Source organism: Vipera ursinii, assembly GCF_947247035.1.
Source record: "Vipera ursinii genome assembly, chromosome: 1".
In the NCBI taxonomy this organism is placed as follows: domain Eukaryota; kingdom Metazoa; phylum Chordata; class Lepidosauria; order Squamata; family Viperidae; genus Vipera; species Vipera ursinii.
The window spans coordinates 346347726-346368464 of NC_139512.1; the positions used below are offsets into that span (position 1 = coordinate 346347726).

The window sequence follows — 20739 nt, forward strand, 5'->3', positions numbered from 1 at the left end:
CATTGTTACGTTTGGTATAAAATTGATTCGAAAATCAGCTCCCAAAACACTGAGAGAGAAAAGGGATTTAAAGAAACCATAAATTAAGGAGATTCTGTCAGCCAATCAGCTACAGCTATCACTGATGTGATATTATTTTTTGTAATTCTTTAATAAAGCTTCTTTAATAATTCTTCATATGGCTTTGTTTCCAAACCCCTTATTAGTCCAGTAGCTTCCCCTTTCCTCTTTAAAATACAGGGTGTAGAACTGGACACAATATAGGTAGTCCTCAACTTACGACTGCAATTGAGCCCAAAATTTCTGTTGCTAAGGAAGACGGTTGTTAAGTGTGTTTTGACCATTTTACAACCATTTTGCCAGAGTTGTTAAGTAACTCATTGCAACTGTTAACAACACAATTGTTAAGTGAATCTGGCTTCCCCATTGACTATACTTGACAGAAGGTTGCAAAAAGTGATCACTCGACCCCAGGACACTGTAACCGTCATAAATATGAGTCAGTTGCCAAGCGTCTGAATTTTGATCGTAGGGATGCTGCAACAGTCGTAAGTGTGAAAAATGGTCAAAAGTCACTTTTTTCAGTGCTGTTGTAACTTTGAATGGTCACTAAATGAATTGTTGTAAGTTGAGGACTACCTGTATTGTGTACGCAAGCTATTGCTTAGCCAGCCGAGTAAGGTTCGGGGAATTGCTTTCCACCGATCCTTAGTGACTTCAGCTCCTCAGGAGAAACAAGATCCCACCTTCGTCGCCACTAGTGTGTATTGGGTTCTTGGCCGCATGGTCAGACAACAGACAAAGGACTCAGCATGGAAGCTCTTTATTGGTGGTAGCTCCGAACAGAACAAAGGGGTTACCTGTACCCCCTTATATACTTGGCCAGGTGCACCGGCAGCCAATCCCTTATTTAGGTTTTCCCACCAAGCGCTTACCAGCCAATCCAGTTACAGTACAGCGCCACCTGATGGTCACAATGAACTGCTGCTATATTTTATTATCCCCATACATAACAACCTGTACTTCCTAATATAGTCTAACTCAGGGGTGTCAAACTCAATTTCATTGAGGGCCACATCAGCATTGTGGTTGCCCTCGGGGGGCCGGTTAGGTATGGCCAGGGTGGGTGCGGCCTACTGGGTGGGCGCAGCTGGAGTGCATATGGCCTACTGGGTGGGCATGGCCAGCTCTACATCATTGGCATCAAGGGTGCCTATGGGGGCCTGGGCAGGAGTGGGACAGATCTGGGAGTCTCTGGCAGAAGGAGGGTCTCTGGGCCAGGGCCAAGGCAGCAGGGACCGTTCCCTCACTGTTTCCAGGATGGCTTCGGGGGCCACATGAAACCACTTTGCGGGTCGGATCTGGCCCCCGGGCCTTGTGTTTGACATGTCTGGTCTAACTGATGAAGAGGAGGCTGGAACTACTACCTGTAGATGTACAGGGAATGTCCAGGAGGAAGATGTCAAGTCGTCTCCTACAGAAGAGTTGCTATCAACAAAAAAAGTTAGATGAGTCCCGGATTAGAAAAGTAGCCTGAGAAAGTATCTTAGGCAACATCTTTCTTAGTTCTCATCTACCTCCTGTCTACAACACAGTCCTTTCAGCAGTTCCAAGAAGGTTCCACACCCATTTGCACGATTCAGGTGACCCTGAGGACATAGACAAACCTCCCTGTGGCCTCAACGACTCTCTACAAGAATGCAGATGACCAGCTGTCTGCAAGGAGTATAAATCCTTTCATTCCCCACCATCCAGTCAGAGCTGAAGAAGCTTCTTGGATAAGGAGTGAAATGTCTTCAAAGAAAAACAAGGAAGTCCAGTTGCCTCGTGAAAAAGCATCTTTGGAATAAGATAAAAGGAGGGCGGAGGGAAGCACAATCAGAGTTGCAAGATTCTGTTACTATAACTTTACAGAAAAAGTAATAGTGACCTACAAGACATGGGATTCCTAGTCTGATCTACCTTGAAGGGATGGACATCACCTCCCATAATCATTGTCTGTTAGAGAAGGGTTCTCCAATCTCCGGGCCAAGAACCAGTTCCGATCCGTGGCCTGTCAGGAACCAGACCACATAGCTGGAGGTGAATGAGTAAAGCTTCATCTGTATTTATAGCCACTCCACAGAGCTAAGGTCACTGCTTCAGCTCCACCTCAGATCATCAGACATTAGATTCCCATAGGAGCATGAACCCTACTGCAAACTGTGCATGGGAGGGATCTAGGTTGTGCATTCCTCCCCCCACCCCCCAGTCTGTGGAAAAATTGTCTTCCACGAAAGTGGTCCCTGATGCCAAAAAGGTTTGGGTCTGCTGTGTTAGAGGAGACTAAAATTGCCCTGGCTTTTCAACTGATGGTCTACCAGGACTCCCACTTCCCTTCTCAGTGTATTATTTTAAGAACTATTTCCCTATGCACAAGATTTTTCTTGCTCACGTGCAAGGATTTATGCACACTCTCCTATTGGATTTAGCCGAAAGTTAAAATTGTTTGAGGTCATTTTGAATTGTGACTTCAGAGAGAAGATTATGCTGTTCTTCTCTGGGAAGCTAAGACTGATCCTTGATAGCTCCTTAATGAGAGGATTATTTTTGGGCTGCTCCTCATATTCACTTTTTCACGTGCAGCCCAGAAATAGCAGAATTCCTTCAGTTAGAAGCCATGGAAGAAAGCCAGTTTGGGTTAGTGGTTAAAGCATCAGGCTAGAAACCAAGAGACTGTGAGTTCTAGTCCTGCAATAAAAATCAATAATTAGAAGAGCCAGAACTGTGCTTTCCCACTATAGGTAGTCCTCGACTTACGACCACAATTAACCCCCAAATTTATTTTGCTAAGCAAGACAGTTGTTCGGTGAGTTTTGCCCCATTTTACGATCTTTCTTGCCACAGCTGTTAAGTGAATCACTGAAGTTGTTAAGTCAGTAATATGGTTGTTAAGTGAATCTTCACTGATTTTGCTTGTTAAAAGGTAAAGGTTCCCACGCACATGCGTGCTAGTCGTTTCCGACTCTAGGGGCCGGTGCTCATCTCCGTTTCAAAGCCGAAGAGCCAGCGCTTGTCCGAGGACGTCTCCGTGGTCATGTGGCCGGCATGACTAGACGCCAAAGGCGCACAAAACGCTGTTACCGTCCCACCGTAGTGGTCCCTATTTTTCTACTTGCTTTTTTTACGTGCTTTCGAACTTGTTAGAAGGTCGCAAAAGGTGATCATATGAACCCCGGGATACTGCAACCATTATAAATGTGAGTCAGTTGCCAAGCATCTGAATTTTGCTCACATGACCGTAGAGATGCTGTGATGGTTGTAAGTGTGAAAAGCAGTCATTCATCACTTTTTTCAGTGCCGCTGCAACTTTGAGGGGTCACTAAACTTTTCCAAGTTGAGGACTACCTGTGCCATTTGTTTGAGCACTATTCAGAATTGTTTGCAACTGGCTAGCTGTATCATGCCTCAAGAGACTGTACAGATCAGATCCCCTCACCGCGATTGTACCCTGCAGACTGCAGAGATAAACAGAGGAGTGAGATGGTTGAACCTGCTCCCTTTCACGGAGCACCTGGTTGCAAGAAAGCAATCTGAAGAAGCCATCTCCCTCCCTTATCTCCCCACGCAGCACTATGACAGCAGTATCATGAGAAACAGCTTGAATAAGGTACATTAAAAATGAAAAGCATAGATTAAAATTGCATGCATGCATCATTAACAGAATACAGCAGGGTTTTTTTTTTGTTGTTTTTTAAATCTGTTCCAGACTCAGCAAGAACTATTCACACTCCAGTTCAGCATACGCAGTCCCCTTAGGTAATTCAAAAGAAGACTTGTTATATCACACCAACTGTAAAAGTACACAGCTATCAAAAGGGGGGGGGAACTTACAATGAGCAGTCGGCTAGGGATCATGAAATTCCGGTGGGACCTAAAAACATCTCCCCGTAATTATAAAGGCCTTTAGCTGCAGATTGGCAGAATTACTATTTTCCTGCACATTTTCAGTGGTGTGCTAAAATCAGGATCGGCATCTGGGATGCAGAAGAAAATCAGGATCATAGCAAAGCAAAAAGACAACAGCAACAGCAACCTCTCCAGGCATTAATCACGGAGAAGACGCAGGTGGAAAGGTTAGAATGGAGAAAGGAATTTGCAAATAGGTACTGAGCTCCTCTTTGTTTTTCTGGCCACAAAAGCTGAAGCTTCAGTAGGTCTGCTTCTGATCCTTATTATCAGGGAGGGATATTTTCTTTCTGTTCCCAACCCCCCAGTGATCTGGAATCATACAAGATTTTGGCAGTCTTGCTCCCGTTTAGTGCCGTATCACTAGATTTCTTATCCTATATTAGGGTTTATCAACCTTAGCTGAGGAATTCTGGGAGCTGAAGTCCACTCTTCTTAAAGTTGCTCAGGTTGAGAAAAGCTGTCCTAGATTCTCTACTTATTTTTTTTTTCCTATTAGAGTGGAACAGTCATAGAAGATACTTCTGCAAAGTGTTCCCCCTCTGCCGAGTGGTGTTTGCTTCCAAGTAAACGCCAGGAGGATCAAATGGGCCCTGATGGGAAAGGCTAATAAAGAGAAGATGAGGCTATGTTTTAAAGCAGAGGTCTTCAAACCTGGCCCTTTTATGACTTGTGGACTTCAATTCCCAGAATTCTTCAGCCAGGCATGTTAGCTGAGGAATTCTGGGAGTTGAAGTCCAGAAGTCATAAAAGGGCCAGGTTTGAAGACCCCTGTCCTAGGGTGACTGCTGTCTCCCTAGGAGAAGCAACTGTCTGGAATACTTGTGGACAACCACAATGCTCTCTTTCTCTGGCGAGGAATTACAAAGAACCAGTGTAATCACCGGCTTCTCATTCTGATGTAGTGTCATAGCACAGTCATTCTGCTGCAGTCATCCACTGCAGTCATCAGTTCGCCAGTTCTTCCCCGGAAGTCCAAAATGTTAGTGACCTTCTGATCAACCATGTGACATTTAGTAAAGTTTTGTATGAATCTTGGGGATATTCTTTTAAAAAATGCAATCTTGCCCATTGGAATTCCTGCCTTAAGAGGAAACTCTTCATTTTTATCTTTAAAATAGATTCTTAGCATCAGACATTGTACAAGTGTTATACTATTCCATACAATATAAATCATCATACAATAGGAACAGCATAGCCCAATGAAAGGAGGGGGGCAACTACTCAACCCTACTTACAGGGTCCTCCAAGAAAAAGAGTTGGTGCTACAGAGAAGACAGAAAGCAAAATTTTCATTTGAGAACTCAGGGCCAGGCATGGAGTATGCCTCACCAACAATCACTACTCTAAGAGTCAACCAAAGGATCCTGTACTTGTTTGGTTGGAGTACAGACAGAATATCTGCAAACCCTATTAACCAACAATGACTCCAAGTGACGCTTTAACTGCTCAGAATCACTTGGTTGAGTTGGGTGGCTAAAGAAGATGAATGAATGAATGAATGAATGAATGAATGAATGAATGAATGAATGAATGAATATTAAATTAAGGAAGCCATGATTCATAGCTTTGTGCATCATATATATACCTTGGTCTAGAACATGGTGTGAACTGAATCTAAAATTTGGAAGGAACCTTCTGATCAATCTTGGGTTCTCAAAAGTTTAAGCTAAGAGTTAATGTGATGCCACTTGTACAGCAGTTGCTCTGTCTGCAAAACACAGAGATTGCATTCCCTCAATCCATTCAACCTGGTTAATGCATCACCTCATTTTGTTACTTTGTGTAATATATCAAACCATATACATGAGTAGGGGAATGAGCGCAGTAACCTGCAAACAACCAATTAATCTTAGTGTTGAGATCAACACATTGTTCAAATTCACTAAGTAATTTCCTGACTTGAATATTATGTAAATATGGCCAAAGGGTATCTTTGTAGTCTGTTCAGCTTCCAAGGATAATTTTGCATCCTCTCAAAACACAGCCTTTTTAGGCTGTCAATCAACATAGCCCAAAGCCAACTAGGGAATTACTTGCATCTACAAAATTAAACGGATGTTTATTCTGTCTTTCCATCTTCTGACAATAACTTCTACTATAATGACTCTGTAGAGTTATCTCAGCAAGGGTGATTCCATTTACTGATAATCACCCTCTCCCCATTTATATAGTGCTTGCTTGCTACTTGGAAATTTAGAGAAGCAAAGGCAGAATTCAAAAGAAGGTGGCTGTATAAACTGCAATGGGAGTATTTCAAGCTCAAACAGCATTTCAGCTGCCTGAATAAATTTGCTCAAGCCAAGACATCCTTACCCATACAGTACATATTTAAACAGAAAACCTTCTAGCACCTTTGAAGCCTCTAAAGACATTTGTCACGGATGGCACATCAATTTCAACTTGGCCATTTTCTCCTGAGTTACACAACTTAATATCAACTAATGTAGCCCTCCGTGAGTTAATTTCCTCTGCAATTATCACAGTGCTCTTGAAAAAAGAGGGAGGAGAAACTTCTAAAAAGAAATTATAATATGCCTTTAATGCTGTTTTTTTTATCTGAAAGAAAGATAAATTTAAAAGTCAGGGGAAAAATACCTCCATTATTTTATTATTCCTGAATTGAGGATGATTTTCACATGAAAAAGTAAGCTGCACTGGGGTTGATCTCAAATAGCAAGATACAGTTAATACATGACTAAAAACCATGAGAAACCATAAGACCATAACCTGAGCTCAGAAATAAAAGTCCCATAAAATGGCAAGGGTGCATCAGTTCCATACTGTTGACAAGAAAACTACATAAATAATTACCTTTACCTTTAATAATAATAATAATAATAATAATAATAATAGTAATAATATTATTAATTATTATTATTATTATTATTATTATTATTATTATTATTATTATTATTATTATTAAGTTGGAAGGGACCTTGGAGGTCATCTAGTCCAACCCCCTGCTCAGGCAGGAAACCTTATACCTTATAAACACATCCATGTCATTACTAGGAATTGAGCTCACCTTTATGTTTATAAAAATGGGGGTTGGGGGAATCCCAGTCCACCTTTCAGATGAATACAGCAAAATAAATTGCTCCAATTTGTTCTACAAAGAAAGACATGTGCTCTGCTCCATTACTGTCTGAGTTGCTAATCTTCTTTAAAGGCTAAGGTGAGTATTGCTCAACCACATTTCCCAGGAGACAGGTTTGTTTTTTTTTCTGTTTTCACACCTCACTAGGAAAAAAGAAAAGTTTACAGACTTTTCTCCAAATGGCTTGCATGTCTTTTTAGAAAAAATATATACATGATGCCATTATACAAAGAGAGACATTTTGGTCATGGAGGGCTGTAGGCACAATCAAACAAATCAAATCTAAATTCGCCCAAAAATTTACTTGATGTCACAAATGAACAATAACAAAATGCTCACCAGCCATCACAAAGCAGTTGACTTTGCTACTGTGAAAAAGTGAGTTAAGCCTCTATAGCAGAAGCATCCACTTGGCAACTTTAGGACTTGTGGACCAACTCCCCCTGACCAGCAAGGGGAATTCTGGGAGTTGAAGTCCACAAATCCTAAAGTTGCCAGTGTTGGATACTCTTGCTCTATAGCTTGTCCTCTTCTTATCTAACTAAAATTGTGGCTGCGACCAAACATCTGGAAAAACCTTTTTCTGCTATGGTTGATTTCCTAAAAGACAAAGTTCCTTGCCAACTGTAGTGACTGTACACCTGGGTTCTTTTGAAAAGGATTTCATTGTCACTGTTCTGTAGAAACAAGCTATTTAATACTGCAGCAATGCTAAATGGGGAGGGACAATCAAGTAGCCAAATACAGATAGCCCTCACTTAATGATTTGTCACTTAACAACCATTTGAAGTTACGAAATATTTTTTTAAAAAGCAGCTTACGACTGGTCCTCAAAGTTAAGACTGCCATTGTTCCCTGGAGTCACATGATTACATTTCAAACACTTGGCAACCAACTTGCATTGACAACCAGTTGTAGCATCCCACCATCACATCACTGTGATCTGCACAAAATGGCATAAATGTCTATTGCATATGGTAGATTTGCTTAATTTACCACATGGTTCACTTAACAATATGATTTGCTTAACAACCACTCTAAAACAGTAATAAAATGAATCAAATCACAGGATGCCCCACTTAATAACCACAATCACTTATAGCCAAAATTACAGGCTCTGTTGTGGTCATAATTCAAGGATTACCTGTAGATAGGACAGTATCAGGAGTCTGGAAAACAGGGAATGGTTGCTCTGAAAGATTGTAAGTTACTCTGGTTTAAACCTTCTCTTAAGTCTGGTCATTTTGAGGAATGAATGACAATTTGCTGAGGCCAACTCACAATGGACAACTTACCACAGCCAACTCACCACAGCCAACTTGGCATGGCCAACTCACTGCAGGACAAGAGTTACACTAATATCAAAGAAATGGTGGACTAGAATCATTAAAGAAAGGATGCAAAAAGAGGAAAAGAATTAAATGTGAATGGCAAACATTAAAATATTTTTTATTTACTTTAAATAATTAAATACAATTGTTAAATTGTCCTGCAGCGAGTTGTCCTGTGGCCAGTTGGCAGTGGCAAGTTGTGCCAGGGTGAACTGGCTGTGGTGAGTTGGCCACAGTGAGTTCCCTGTGGCAAGTTGTCCCATTCAATTCTGGAGAGGCCTAGAGGCCAGGTGGCCACTGTCCATCTTTTTTTTTCAGCCACTATGCAGACTCTACCTCTAGATTAGGGGTGTCAAACTGCCAGCCCGCGGGCTGGAGCATCACAGAGAAACCATGCCCATCCCATTTTCGGCAATGGGAAAAAGTTCTGATACATCGTGCGATGTCACGTGACATCGCGAGTTTGACATGCCTGCTCTAGATTAACCCCTTCCCACATGAAAAGCAGACCTTGGTTGGATTCTCGCATAGAACTGTAGTGAAATGAAAAATGTGTCAGCATCTGATCCAGACTAACAAAAATAGGCCAGACACAGCTGCTGTTGCTGGAGACAAATGAGGTTATTTTTTTCCTTTCCCCACTGCTACTTAAAATTTGCTTTGCCTCCATTATCCCCTTAATCCTGCCAATAGTAAGCATTGGCTTATAGAGGATGACAAGAGAATATTGCAAGAAGCAACAGAGAAGCCCAAAATGAAAACAAGGAACAGGATAAAGCTGCAACTTATTTTTCCTCTTGAGATCTTGTTAGCTGCTGAAAACTCAGGTCACAGAATCGAAATAAAAGAAGCAAGAACAGGTAGTCCTCACCTTAGGACCGCAGCTGAGCCCCAAATTTCAGTTGCTAAGTGAGACAATTGTTAAGTGAATTTTGCCCCATTGTACAAACTTTTTGCCACTGTTGGTACGTGAATCACTGCAAGGGTTAAATTAGCAACACGGTTGTTAAGTGAATCTGGCTTCCCCATTAACGTTACTTGTCAGAAGGTCGCAAAAGGGGATCCCATGACCCTGGGACACTGCAAATATCATAAATATGAACCAGTTGCCATGTGTCTGAATTTTGATCACATGGCCATGGGGATGCTGGCTGTGTGAAAAACAGTGACAAGTCACTTTTTTCAGTGCCGTTGTAACTTGAAATGGTCACTAACTGAACTATTATAAGTGGAAGATTACCTGCACTTTGGTATACCATAAGGCAGGGGTAGGCAACCTTGGCTCTTTTATGACTTGTGGACTTCAACTCCCGGAATTCCTGAGCCAGCCATGCTGAGGAGAAAGGGAGAGGTTTCCATACTGAGCCATGCTGGCTCAGGAATTCTGGGAGTTGAAGTCCACGAGTCATAAAAGAGCCAAGGTTGCTTACCCCTGCTATAAGGCAAGAATAGGCCACCCACAGGTTGCACATGATTCCCCTCTCCCATCAGTATCATATATATCTTAGAAGGGGTTGTTAAGGGACAAAAATAGGCCCATCATTGAGCCAGTAGTTCTCATGGGGAGAGATACTAAGTCAGCTCTCACTCTTAAGATTTTCCCAGCTGTGTAGAAATCTTTCAGTTGAGTTTTACACACATACACCATGTCACTCCTACACATAGGGAGGGGGGCAGAGTTTTATTATTAAAAGGAGTGATATTTTTTTCCCCAATCTCACCTTAATACAGATCATAGAGGGCAAGATACTTTCCTTTGATCTAAATGAAACACTTCCTTTTCACCTCAGATTGTAAAGTTCCCCAAAAGCAGCAAATCTCAGTTTAGCTGAAAACTGGAACATTGCCAGAAAGCGAAGATCTGCAATAAAAACAGTGCTAGAAAAGGAAAAGAGTGTTGGGATTCCCACGAGAAATGTGCTGCCTAACAGGTGAAGAATAAATAGGCTATTAGCAGAAAAGATGTGTGGTGTTGTGCAAAGAATGTGCAGCAATACATCCACACAAGCAAGCTGAAGACCAACAAGGATGAAAGGATGGGATGTGCCGGATCTCACAGCCTTTATAATAAGCTGCCACATATCTGTACCCATAATGGGAGGGCATTCACCGGATGTTCATAATTTCTTCTGTAATGTATTGGGCCTTTTACTTCAACTGTTTTCACAATGCTGCTTGAGATTGCTTAATAAGGGTCTCTGTGTAACAGTTGCTGGCTGCCCAGACATGCAGTCTCCAGGACAATCATTGGTTGGCTCTGGGGCAGGAATAGGTTCCTTCAAACCTATTGGCCGCCGCCTAGTGGCCAACCGTATAAGTAACTGCATAGAAGCCTCTGTTCTCAGTTCTGTTCCTGTTACTACAATAAAGCAATGTTCCTGTCTGAACCCTCTCGTCTCGCCTCCTGCTTCCCAAGAATCCACTACACAACATCTTCCCCTATGAGAATAAGTTCTAAGACAAATCTACAAGACCATTTGCAACTATACAACTTCAAATGTATGGGAAGGAGTACCGTGTTTGGTTTCTAAACCTAGGGATCAGAAATCTGCTTTCCCCCATATGTTTTATTACTATTAGTATCACAAGAACAGGCATTAAGCATCAGATGAACAGAATCACGGGTGTACCACACCAGATAGGATCCAGGGTGCAGACTGTGCAAGAGGCCTCAGAGACAGTCCAAGACATAGTGCAAGGGTGTAAGACGCAGGCTGGAATAGCATTCAATGAATAACACAGCCAAGTAGCTGGCATTGCGTACAAGAATGTATTGGTTGGACCCTCCTGAGTCCAGATGTGAGATTCCACAGAAGATCCTGGAGAATTAAGAAGGCTAAGATACTGTGGGACTTCCAGATCCAGATGGACAGACAGGTACTGGCCAATCTGTGTCAATTATCAATTACATCATGTAGTATGACTGTATTATTATCCTTCTCATCTTTTCTACTACCTTCTCTTATTGGTATCATCATTATGATTATTATTACTCTGTTGTTTGTATGTACACTGAGAGCTTCTGCACCAGAGACAAATTCCTTGTGTGTTCAATCACACTTGGCCAATATTTTATTCTATTCTATTCTATTCTATTCTATTCTATTCTATTCTATTCTATTCTATTCTATTCTATTCTATTCTGTTCTGTTCTGTTCTGTTCTGTTCTGTTCGACATCATAATAGTAGACAAGGACCAAAAAATGTAACAGTGATAGATGTACTGGTACCAAACAATTGCACCATCAGGAAGAAGGAATATGAGAATCTGAAGGAGGAACTAGAGAGGATGTGGAAAGTAAAGGTCAAAGTAGTCCTAATAGTGGTAGAAGGGCTCAAGGCTGTGACAAGTATCTATGTACATTATGTATGTAGATATATAGGTATATATGTAGGTATGTTTGGTCTAGTGACTAAGGCACCAGGCTAGAAAGCAGGAGACCATGAGTTCAAGTCCTGCCTTAGCCATGAAAGCCAGCTGGGTGACTTTGGTCTAGTCACTCTTTCTCAGCCCAATCCACCTCACAGGGATGTTGTGGGGAAAATAGGAGGAGGAAGGTGTGTTGGATATGTTCGCCACCTTGAATTATTTGTAAATATAATGATGGGATGCAAGTAAGTATATGTCATAATATAGTAGAGCTGGCATGCTGACCTAGTTAGAATGTAGGATAAACAATAATAAGGTCGCACAGATGGGTTTATTTAAAATATCCCTGCATCACCCTATAGCAGCATTTCTCAAGCTTGACAACTCTAAGATGTATGGACTTCAACACCAAGAATTCTGAGAGCCGAAGTTCATATATCTTAGTCAGCCTTAAGAAACACTGCACTATAACTTCCACTATGCCTACCTCTTGTCTTATGATTTATTTATTAAACACATTTATCCGGCCGCCTAACTCACAGCCAGTAACCCTGGGCAGCTTGAAACATAAAAATTCCACAAAGTAAGAATGTGTAACACAGAGAGACGTCTCCTCTGCAGCAAGAGGAACAATCACACCAACTACTTGACTTTCTTCTGTGTCAAGCTGGACCCCCAAAACTCGCCTTTGCAGTGTACTGAGCCAAGGGTCTGATTTTGCTCAGAGCTGTTTAGCAGAATGTCAATGCTTTTAGCTGGGCGCCCAGTATACAGCGTTAACAAAATTATTCTGTTTCTTCAGATCTGTAGCTTTGGCTGTTTTAGATGAGCCAGGTTTTGGCCACATAATGTACAGGTAGTCCTCAACTTACAGAAGTTAGTAACCCTTTGAAGTTACAATGGCACTGAAAGAAGAGACTTCTGACCATTTTTCATACTTACAAATGTTGCAGCTTCTCCATGGTCACGTGATCAAAATTTAGATACTTGGCAAGCTGACTCATATTTATAACGGTTGTAATAATAATAAGAAGAAGAAGAAGAAGGAGGAGGAGGAGGAGGAGGAGGAGGAGGAGGAGGAGGAGGAAGGTACCTTGGAGGTCATCTAGTCCAACCCCCTGCTAAGGCAGGAAACCCTATACAGGGCAGTCACATGATCCCCTTTTACGACCTTCTGACAAGCAAAGTCAATGGGGGAGCTGGATTCACTTAACAACCATGTTACTAACATTACAACTGCAGTGATTCACTTAACGACTTTGGCAAGAAAGGTCCTAAAATGGGTCAAAACCCACTTAACAACTGTCTCACTTGACAACAAAAAATTTGGACTCAATTGTGGACAACCTGTACATATGTGTTTCTGAATGTATGTCTCTAAAGGCCACTGGAGGCATGTTCTGGTGATGGAGCCAAGTTGTATGTATAGAATTGCACTCTTCTGGAGTAATGTGGGAGATGATTCAGCCATTTTAAATATCAGCACTGAAGGCTTAAAATGTAATACTTCCATCCATTCGGGTCCTTGCAAGCATCCATTCCACCAAGTCTTAAATAATGCACTGAAGAAATTGCCTCTTTATAAATTAAATTTGGACAAATTTGTCCCAATCATCAAGGAATTAGAAAATGGAAAGCTGGGGTCAGCCCATAGGCTATTATTTGATTGAAGCAATAGAGCAGGACTAAAAAGCTGCCAAAGGAATACTGGAAAAATAAAAATATTGGAAAAAGGGAATAATAAAAATCCAATATGGGAACATGGTTGAGGTGCAAAGAATTATGCATGTCATGGAAAAAGTGAGTATGGCAACTCTGAATCTCATATAATTTCAACAAAGCATTCCACTTCAAAAATGTCAACAAAAAGGTGGCAATTCTATGCAAATACACATTTTTAAGTAGACATTATTCCAGAACACACAAAAGATGATCAAAATTCAACTTTGGAGTTAATCATACTTCAAATACAGCCAGAGAAATCAAGGGCTCTTAAGTTAATTGTAGCGAGCTCCCCTTGATGTTAAGGAAGCACCTCTAAGTATGATCAATATTATTGTGATATCAAAATCCCTGTAGTTATCCTTCCTTCCTTCCTTCCTTCCTTCCTTCCTTCCTTCCTTCCTTCCTTCCTTCCTTCCTTCCTTCCTTCCTTCCTTCCTTCCTTCTCTCTCTCTCTCTCTCTCTCTTTTTCTTTTTCTCCCCCTACCAAGCATGGTACTGAGGAAGTACTTGCTCTTCTAAAAAAAGGACCCAGATGTTCAAAATGTTACTTTAGAACAGGCATGTCAAACTCGCCACATCAAGTGATGTCGCATGACGTATCGTGACTTTTTCCCCATTGCTGGCAATGGAGTGGGTGCGGTTTCAGTATGATGCATCTGGCCGCAGGCTGGCAGTTTGATATGTCTGCTTTAGAATAACAGAACTGGAAGGGACCTTGGAGGTCTTCTAGTCCAACTCTCTGCTGAGGCAGGAAACCCTATACCATTTTAGACAAATGGTTGTCCAATCTCTTCTTAAAAACTTCCAGTGTTGGAGCATTCACAACTTCTGGTGGCAAATTGTTCCACTGATTAATTGTTCTAACTGTCAGGAAATTTCTCCTTAGTTCTAGGTTGCTTCTCTCTTTGATTAGTTTCCATCCATTGCTTCTTGTCCTGCCTTATTTGCCTATGCTTCTGACTACAATAAATCCTGCAAATTCTTTCCAACTGGTACATAAAGGTAAAGGTAAAGGTTCCCCCGCATATGCGTGCTAGTCGTTTCCAACTCTAGGGGCCGGTGCTCATCTCTGTTTCAAAGCCGAAGAGCCAGCGCTTGTCCGAGGATGTCTCCGTGGTCATGTGGCCGGCATGACTAGACGCCAAACGCACATGGAACACTGTTACCTTCTCACCGTAGTGGTCCCTATTTTTCTACTTGCATTTTTACGTGCTTTTGAACTGCTAGGTTGGCAGAAGCTGGGACGAGTAACAGGAGCTCACTCTGCTACGCGGCCCTCAGGATTCGACCCACCAAACTGCCGACCTTCTGATCAACAAGCTCAGCGTCCTAACCCACTGAGCCACCGTGTCCCTAACTGGTACATAGATAATGCAAATTCAGTCCCATGAATATTCTCTCCTGTTTTCCTTCACTGCAATTGGTTTAAATCTTGGCTGTGCCCTCTTGCATATCTGAGTTCCCTAAAAATGAAGTGTTAATAAAAAATTCCATATCCTATACATGGTTTAAACCTCAGTATTAGATTCTAATAAAAGGGAATATAAAATCACAAAACTTCATTTCTCTTATTTTGGCCATGTTGTGGAGGGGAATTCACTGCAGAAAGCAATTAGGTTTGGAAAAGTTAGCAGTAAAAGGAAACCAGCTTGCCAAAGAACACAGTGGCTGGAGACCATCAAAGCTGACATCAGACAGAGCATAGAAAAACTCATTGAAGTAGTGCAAGATCGGAAGATGTGGAGAGACCTGGCCTATAGAACTGCCAAGAGTCAGACACAACTGAATAGACAACATCATCCTCAGAAGGGAATGTATGTAGCTCAGGGATCAACTATGAAGTCCTTGATACTCTCTGAGCTTGGATGTTTGCTTGCAGGCATTTCATTATCCAACTAAGTAACACCATCAGTGTTAAATGAATGTGGGATTTCCTCCGTGTTTACGTATGGTACCTTGGGCTACCAATGTTTGTGAGGGGTGTGGTTTTCTTCTTGGAAGTTCCTTGATTATTGTTTTCTACTTCATTGTCTGTCTGATGTTAACCCCATCTTATCTGGGTGTTGTTTGCTGGAGATAATGTTTTCTGGTCTTTTTGTTTCCTTTATTCTATAAATGTGGTCTGTCGATGACTGGTTTATGGGATATCTCTTTGTGTCTATTATGGCTGATTTATCTCTATAATTTACCTCTACGTATCTATTGACCAGCTATATGTGTCTTATTCATCAGCCTTTTCTCATTAAGGTAACCAAGCTGCCATGTATGCATGTAATTAATTTTGGATAGTGCCTTGAGCCTTTTAGTTTAGTTTAATTTTTGTTTTTGTTTTTTTTTTAAAAAAAAATTCATTTCTAAAAAAGTAAATCACCAAAATTGTTCAATGGGGATGTTTACGTCATCCTAAGCTTGAGTTGTTCCTACCTCAGTTTTCAAGACTCAACAAAATATTTAAAAGAATAAATAAAAATAGAACGCTCTCTGTTTCTTCCTATCAAGACTTTGGTCAATCCTTACCATCCAATTCTTCCACTGAGATGTTGGCCAACTGTTCACTGTCGCTTCCTGCAGAGAGTGACCGGTTCAGATAGTTTCCTTTGTACAGCAGTCCAGCCGTGACATGATGGAATGGCATCTTCTCCCTAATGGTATAAAGACAGAAAAAGCCACTCACATTCTCGTTCATCTCTAGAACCCAAAGCATGACATATGAGAAATAACAAATAAAGGAGAGTAAGAGTAGTCCTCGCTTAATGACTGTTGCTTATCAACCATTCAAAGTTATGATGGTCTCCAAAAGGACATATCTATGTCCCATCCTTGAAGTTGTGACTGCCACATCCTACCCCCACCTTTAGAATAGAATAGAGTAGAGCTGGGAGGGACCTTGGAGGTCTTCTAGCCCAACCTCCTGCTCAAGCAAGAGAACCTATACCATCCCAGACAACTGACTGTCTAGATTCTAGACTCTTCTTAAAAACCTCCAGTGATGGAGCACCCACGATTTCTGGAGGCAAGCTGTTCCACTGGTTGATTGTCCTCATTGTCAGGAAGTTTCTCCTTAATGCCAGGTTGCTTCTCTCTTTGATCAGTTTCCAACCATTGTTTCTCATCCTTCCCTCTGGTGCTTTGGTGAAAAACCTGGCCCCCTCTGCCTTGTGGCAGCCCCTTAGATACTGGAATACTGCTATCATGTCTCCCCTATTTCTTCTTTTCTTTAGACTAGCCAAACCCAAGTCCTGCAGCCGTTCTTCCTATGTTTGAGTCTCCAGGCCTTGGATCATCTTAGTTGCTCTTCTCTGAATTTTTTCCAAACTCTCAACATCATTTTTGTGATATGGTGACCAAAATTGGCTGCAGTATTTCAGGTGTGGTCTTACTAGAGTTTTATAAAGCAGTACTAATACTTCATGTGATCTTGATTCTATGCCTCTGTTTATACAACTCAGGATTGGATTAGCTTTTTTGGCTGCTGCTGCACACTGCTGGCTCATGGTCAAGTGATTGTCCACTAGGACTCCAAGGTCCCTCTCACAGTTACTGTTTTTGAGCCAGGTCTTGCCCAATCTCTACTTGTACCATTGTTTTTTTTCCTGCCTAAATGTAAATCTTTGCTTTTCTCCACATTGAAACTCATTTTGTTGGATAGGGCCCATTGTTCAAGTTTGTCAAGATGTTTTTGGATCTTGAGTTTGTCTTCTGGGGTGTTGGCTACTCCTGCCAGTTTGGTGTCATCTGCAAATTCGATGAGTTCCCCTTCAATTCCCTCATCTAAGTCATTTATAAAGATATTGAAGAGTACTGGGCCTAAGACGGAACCTTGTGATATCCCACTGCTTACTACTCTCCATGTGGATGTGGACGAGGATTTACGTGATAGGATTTCAGTTGCTTGGCAACTGGCTTACATTTACAACCAGTTGCTGCATCCTGTGGGTCAGTGATGGGTTTTGTGACTGGTTTTCCCAGTTTCAAGCATTTTCAGGCAAAAACAAAAATCACCCATTCATGAGAATAGATTTGCTTGATGACTATTTGATTTTTTTAAAACGACCACAATGATTCGCTTTATGACTGTCATAAAAATAGTTGTAAAACCGAGTCAGATCACATAGTGTCCCATTTAAAGATCACAATGACTTATGACCAAATTTCTGGGTTCACTTGTGCTTGTTAAGTAATAGCATGGCTGTACATATACAGCAACATACTTCTAAAACTGGTTGTGGGGTTTATAGAATATTATTTTTATGTTCTTTCATTAGCCATTTTTTCCCCTTTCTTTGATGCATTTAGTGTGCAGTCCAGAAAAGCCATCTTGATCCATTTTTTAAATTTGAAATAAAGAACAAAATGGTGTTCCCTCCAGTTCTAATTTGACTAGCCAGTAAATATTTGTTGATTGTTGGGATGGTATAGCATCAGTCCTACTTGGAGAGAATAAAAAAAAGTCACAATCCAAACAACATGATGCAGCCTCCTGATAGGTGATATCTGAGCTGACTATAGGTAGTCCTCAACTTATGACTACAACTGAGCCCAAAGTTTATGTTGTTAAGCAAGACATTTATTAAGTGAGTTTTGCCCTACTTTACAATCTTCCTTGACATCATTGTTAAGTGAATCACTGCCATTGGTTAAGTTAGTAACACAGTTGTTAAGGTTGCAAAAGGTGATCACACCATACTTAGACACTGCAACCATCACAAACACTTGCCATTGACAAGGGTCCAAATTTTGATCAAGTGAGCATGAGGATACTGCAATGGTTGTAAGCATGAAAAATGATTGTGCATTTTTTTTAGCACTGTTGTAACTTTGAACAGTCACTCAAGTCGAGGACTATCTGCACTTCACAATGTGCACTGATTCAGCTGATGAATTTTAACAAGGGAGAAAGATAACATTAAAACTGTTACTTCACAAGCCATTTCCAGCAATCAACCCTTCCAAACCTTTTCCCCAATGGTGCCACACAGAGCCAGAAAAAAATACTGTCTTTTGAAAGATACTTCACATTTTGAGAAAAAGTTCCCAATCAATTTGAAAGAAGGATTTTTTTCCCCAAAACACATCAGAAATAAATCAAAGCAGCCTCAGACATAAGTGTCCAATGTAAGTCACAATGATATCAAAATGATGAGAAATTCATCATGTCATTGCATAAATAATTTAAGTAATCTCCATCAATTGCACGCTGCCTGATACAGAATACAAAATTTTCACCATTTGCACGACAGCATTGTGACTCACAATGTCATTTGCTTCTCTCATGCAGCCAGCAGATATCTACAAGTTAACAGAATAACAGAGTTGAAAGGGACCTTGGAGGTCTTCAAGTCCAAGCCCCTGCACAAGAAGGAAAGCCTATTTCATTTCAGACAAATGGATTCAAGTCATTCCACTGATTAATTTCCTAACAGTCAGGAAATTTCTCCTTATGTCTATAGAGATTCTCAGTCATCCAGGTCATAGTTATCCCAAAGGTGCTTTTTCAAGAGGCAACTGGACTTTCTTGTTTTTCTCTGAAGATGTTTCGCTTCTCATCCAAGAAGCTTCTTCAGCTCTTCAGAAGCTTGAGAAAGCACCTTTGGGACAAATTTCTCCTTATTTCTAGATTGCTTCTCTCCTTGATTAGTTTCCATCCATTGCTTCTTGTCCTGCCTTCGGGCGCTTTGGAGAATAGCTTGACTCCCTCTTCTTTGTGGCAGCCCCTGAGATATTTTTGAACACTGCTATCATGTCACTCCTAGGCCTTCCCTTCAATAAACTAGCCATACCCAATTCCTGCAACCGTTTTTCATATGTTTTCCAAAATAACCCATGCAAGTTGACCCACTACTATTCTGATGTTGTATGAAGCCAGCTAAGAGCCTATCAAGGTAAAATTACTTCATTGAGCCTTTTTTGGATTAGGAAGATTGCAGGGTGCTTGGACACAATATAAAATGGGTAGAATGGGGGGGTGGAATCCTCAACAACTGGACAACAGGAGGAGAAATATTCAGCCAAACACTTAACTGCAAACATTGTTAATGTTTTACCAATAGAAGATTATTTGTAGCTCAAGGCTGAACTGTGGGGTCAACAATAGCCTAACCGAGGAACCACCAAGAGCACTTCCACCAGCATTGGTATATTGAACCTCATTCCCTTCTAGCACTGATGATGTTACCTAGTTTGGTAAAGAAACAACTGCAAGAAAACGATCATGCACCAAGGACCCCACAATGTCAATGTGAGACATTCAAGATCATGTTCAATGAATGAGCTATCCAAAACAAAGTAGGCTGATTGGGTTATGCTCACTTTTCAAAAAATTAAATCAAATGTGTCCTCTTTGAAATAGGAGGGCTCCATTTTGATATGCAAAGAATGTAAAAGAAAATTTGGAACTTGACAAGACTGAGTAGCTGTACGTGTTGGCATCTCAGGATATTCAGAATATTCCATCTTTCTATGGGGGTGAGCTATTACCCCCCGTAGATAGGGCTCGCAACTTGGGGGTCCTTCTAGATTCACAGCTCTCCTTAGAAGATCATATAGGAGCCGTGACTAGGGGGGCCTTCGCCCAGGTTCACCTGGTGCGCCAGTTGCGGCCCTATCTAGACCGGGATGCCTTGCGTACAGTCACTCATGCGCTCGTGACCTCTCGTTTGGACTACTGCAACGCTCTCTACATGGGGCTGCCCTTGAGGACCACCCGGAGGCTTCAACTGGTGCAGAATGCAGCCGCGCGAGTTGTGTTGGGGGTCTCCCGATACTCCCATGTTACACCTCTGCTCCGCGAGCTGCATTGGCTACCGGTTGCCCTCTGGGTGAGATTCAAGGTGCTGGTTATGACCTACAAAGCCCTACATGGCATGGGTCCGGATTACCTACGGCAGCACCTGCTGCCGGCATCAACTTCCCTCCATCCAGTGCGCTCCCACAGAGAGGGCCTCCTCAGGGTGCCTCCGATCAAAGAATGCCGATTGGTGACCCCCAGGGGGAGGGCGTTCTCTGTGGCCGCGCCAGACCTGTGGAACCGCCTTCCGGTTGAGCTCCGGATGGCCCCTGACCTGCGCTCCTTCCGGCGTGATTTAAAAACCTATCTATTTGAGCAATCTGGCCTGGTCTGATGGGTTTGGGGTTGGATTTAAATAAGTTTTAACACATTTTTAGTATTTTATTTTTGGGCATAATTATTTAATTCTTTTAATCTCTTTTTTAACTTTTATATTTACATTTTCATATTTATTGCCCTGTACACCGCCCTGAGTCCT

The 20739-nt window shown here is 41.6% G+C and overlaps 1 protein-coding gene across 1 annotated transcript in view; it reads right to left on the bottom strand.

Moving 5' to 3' along the window:
• The window catches only part of CALN1 (calneuron 1), a 172407-nt gene that overhangs the window by 117123 nt on the left and 34545 nt on the right, over positions 1-20739 (bottom strand). The window contains exon 2 of the mRNA XM_083379880.1: positions 15992-16116. Coding sequence (XP_083236006.1) covers positions 15992-16109 — 118 coding nt within the window. The 5' untranslated portion in view covers positions 16110-16116. The remainder of the gene's footprint in view (positions 1-15991; positions 16117-20739) is intronic.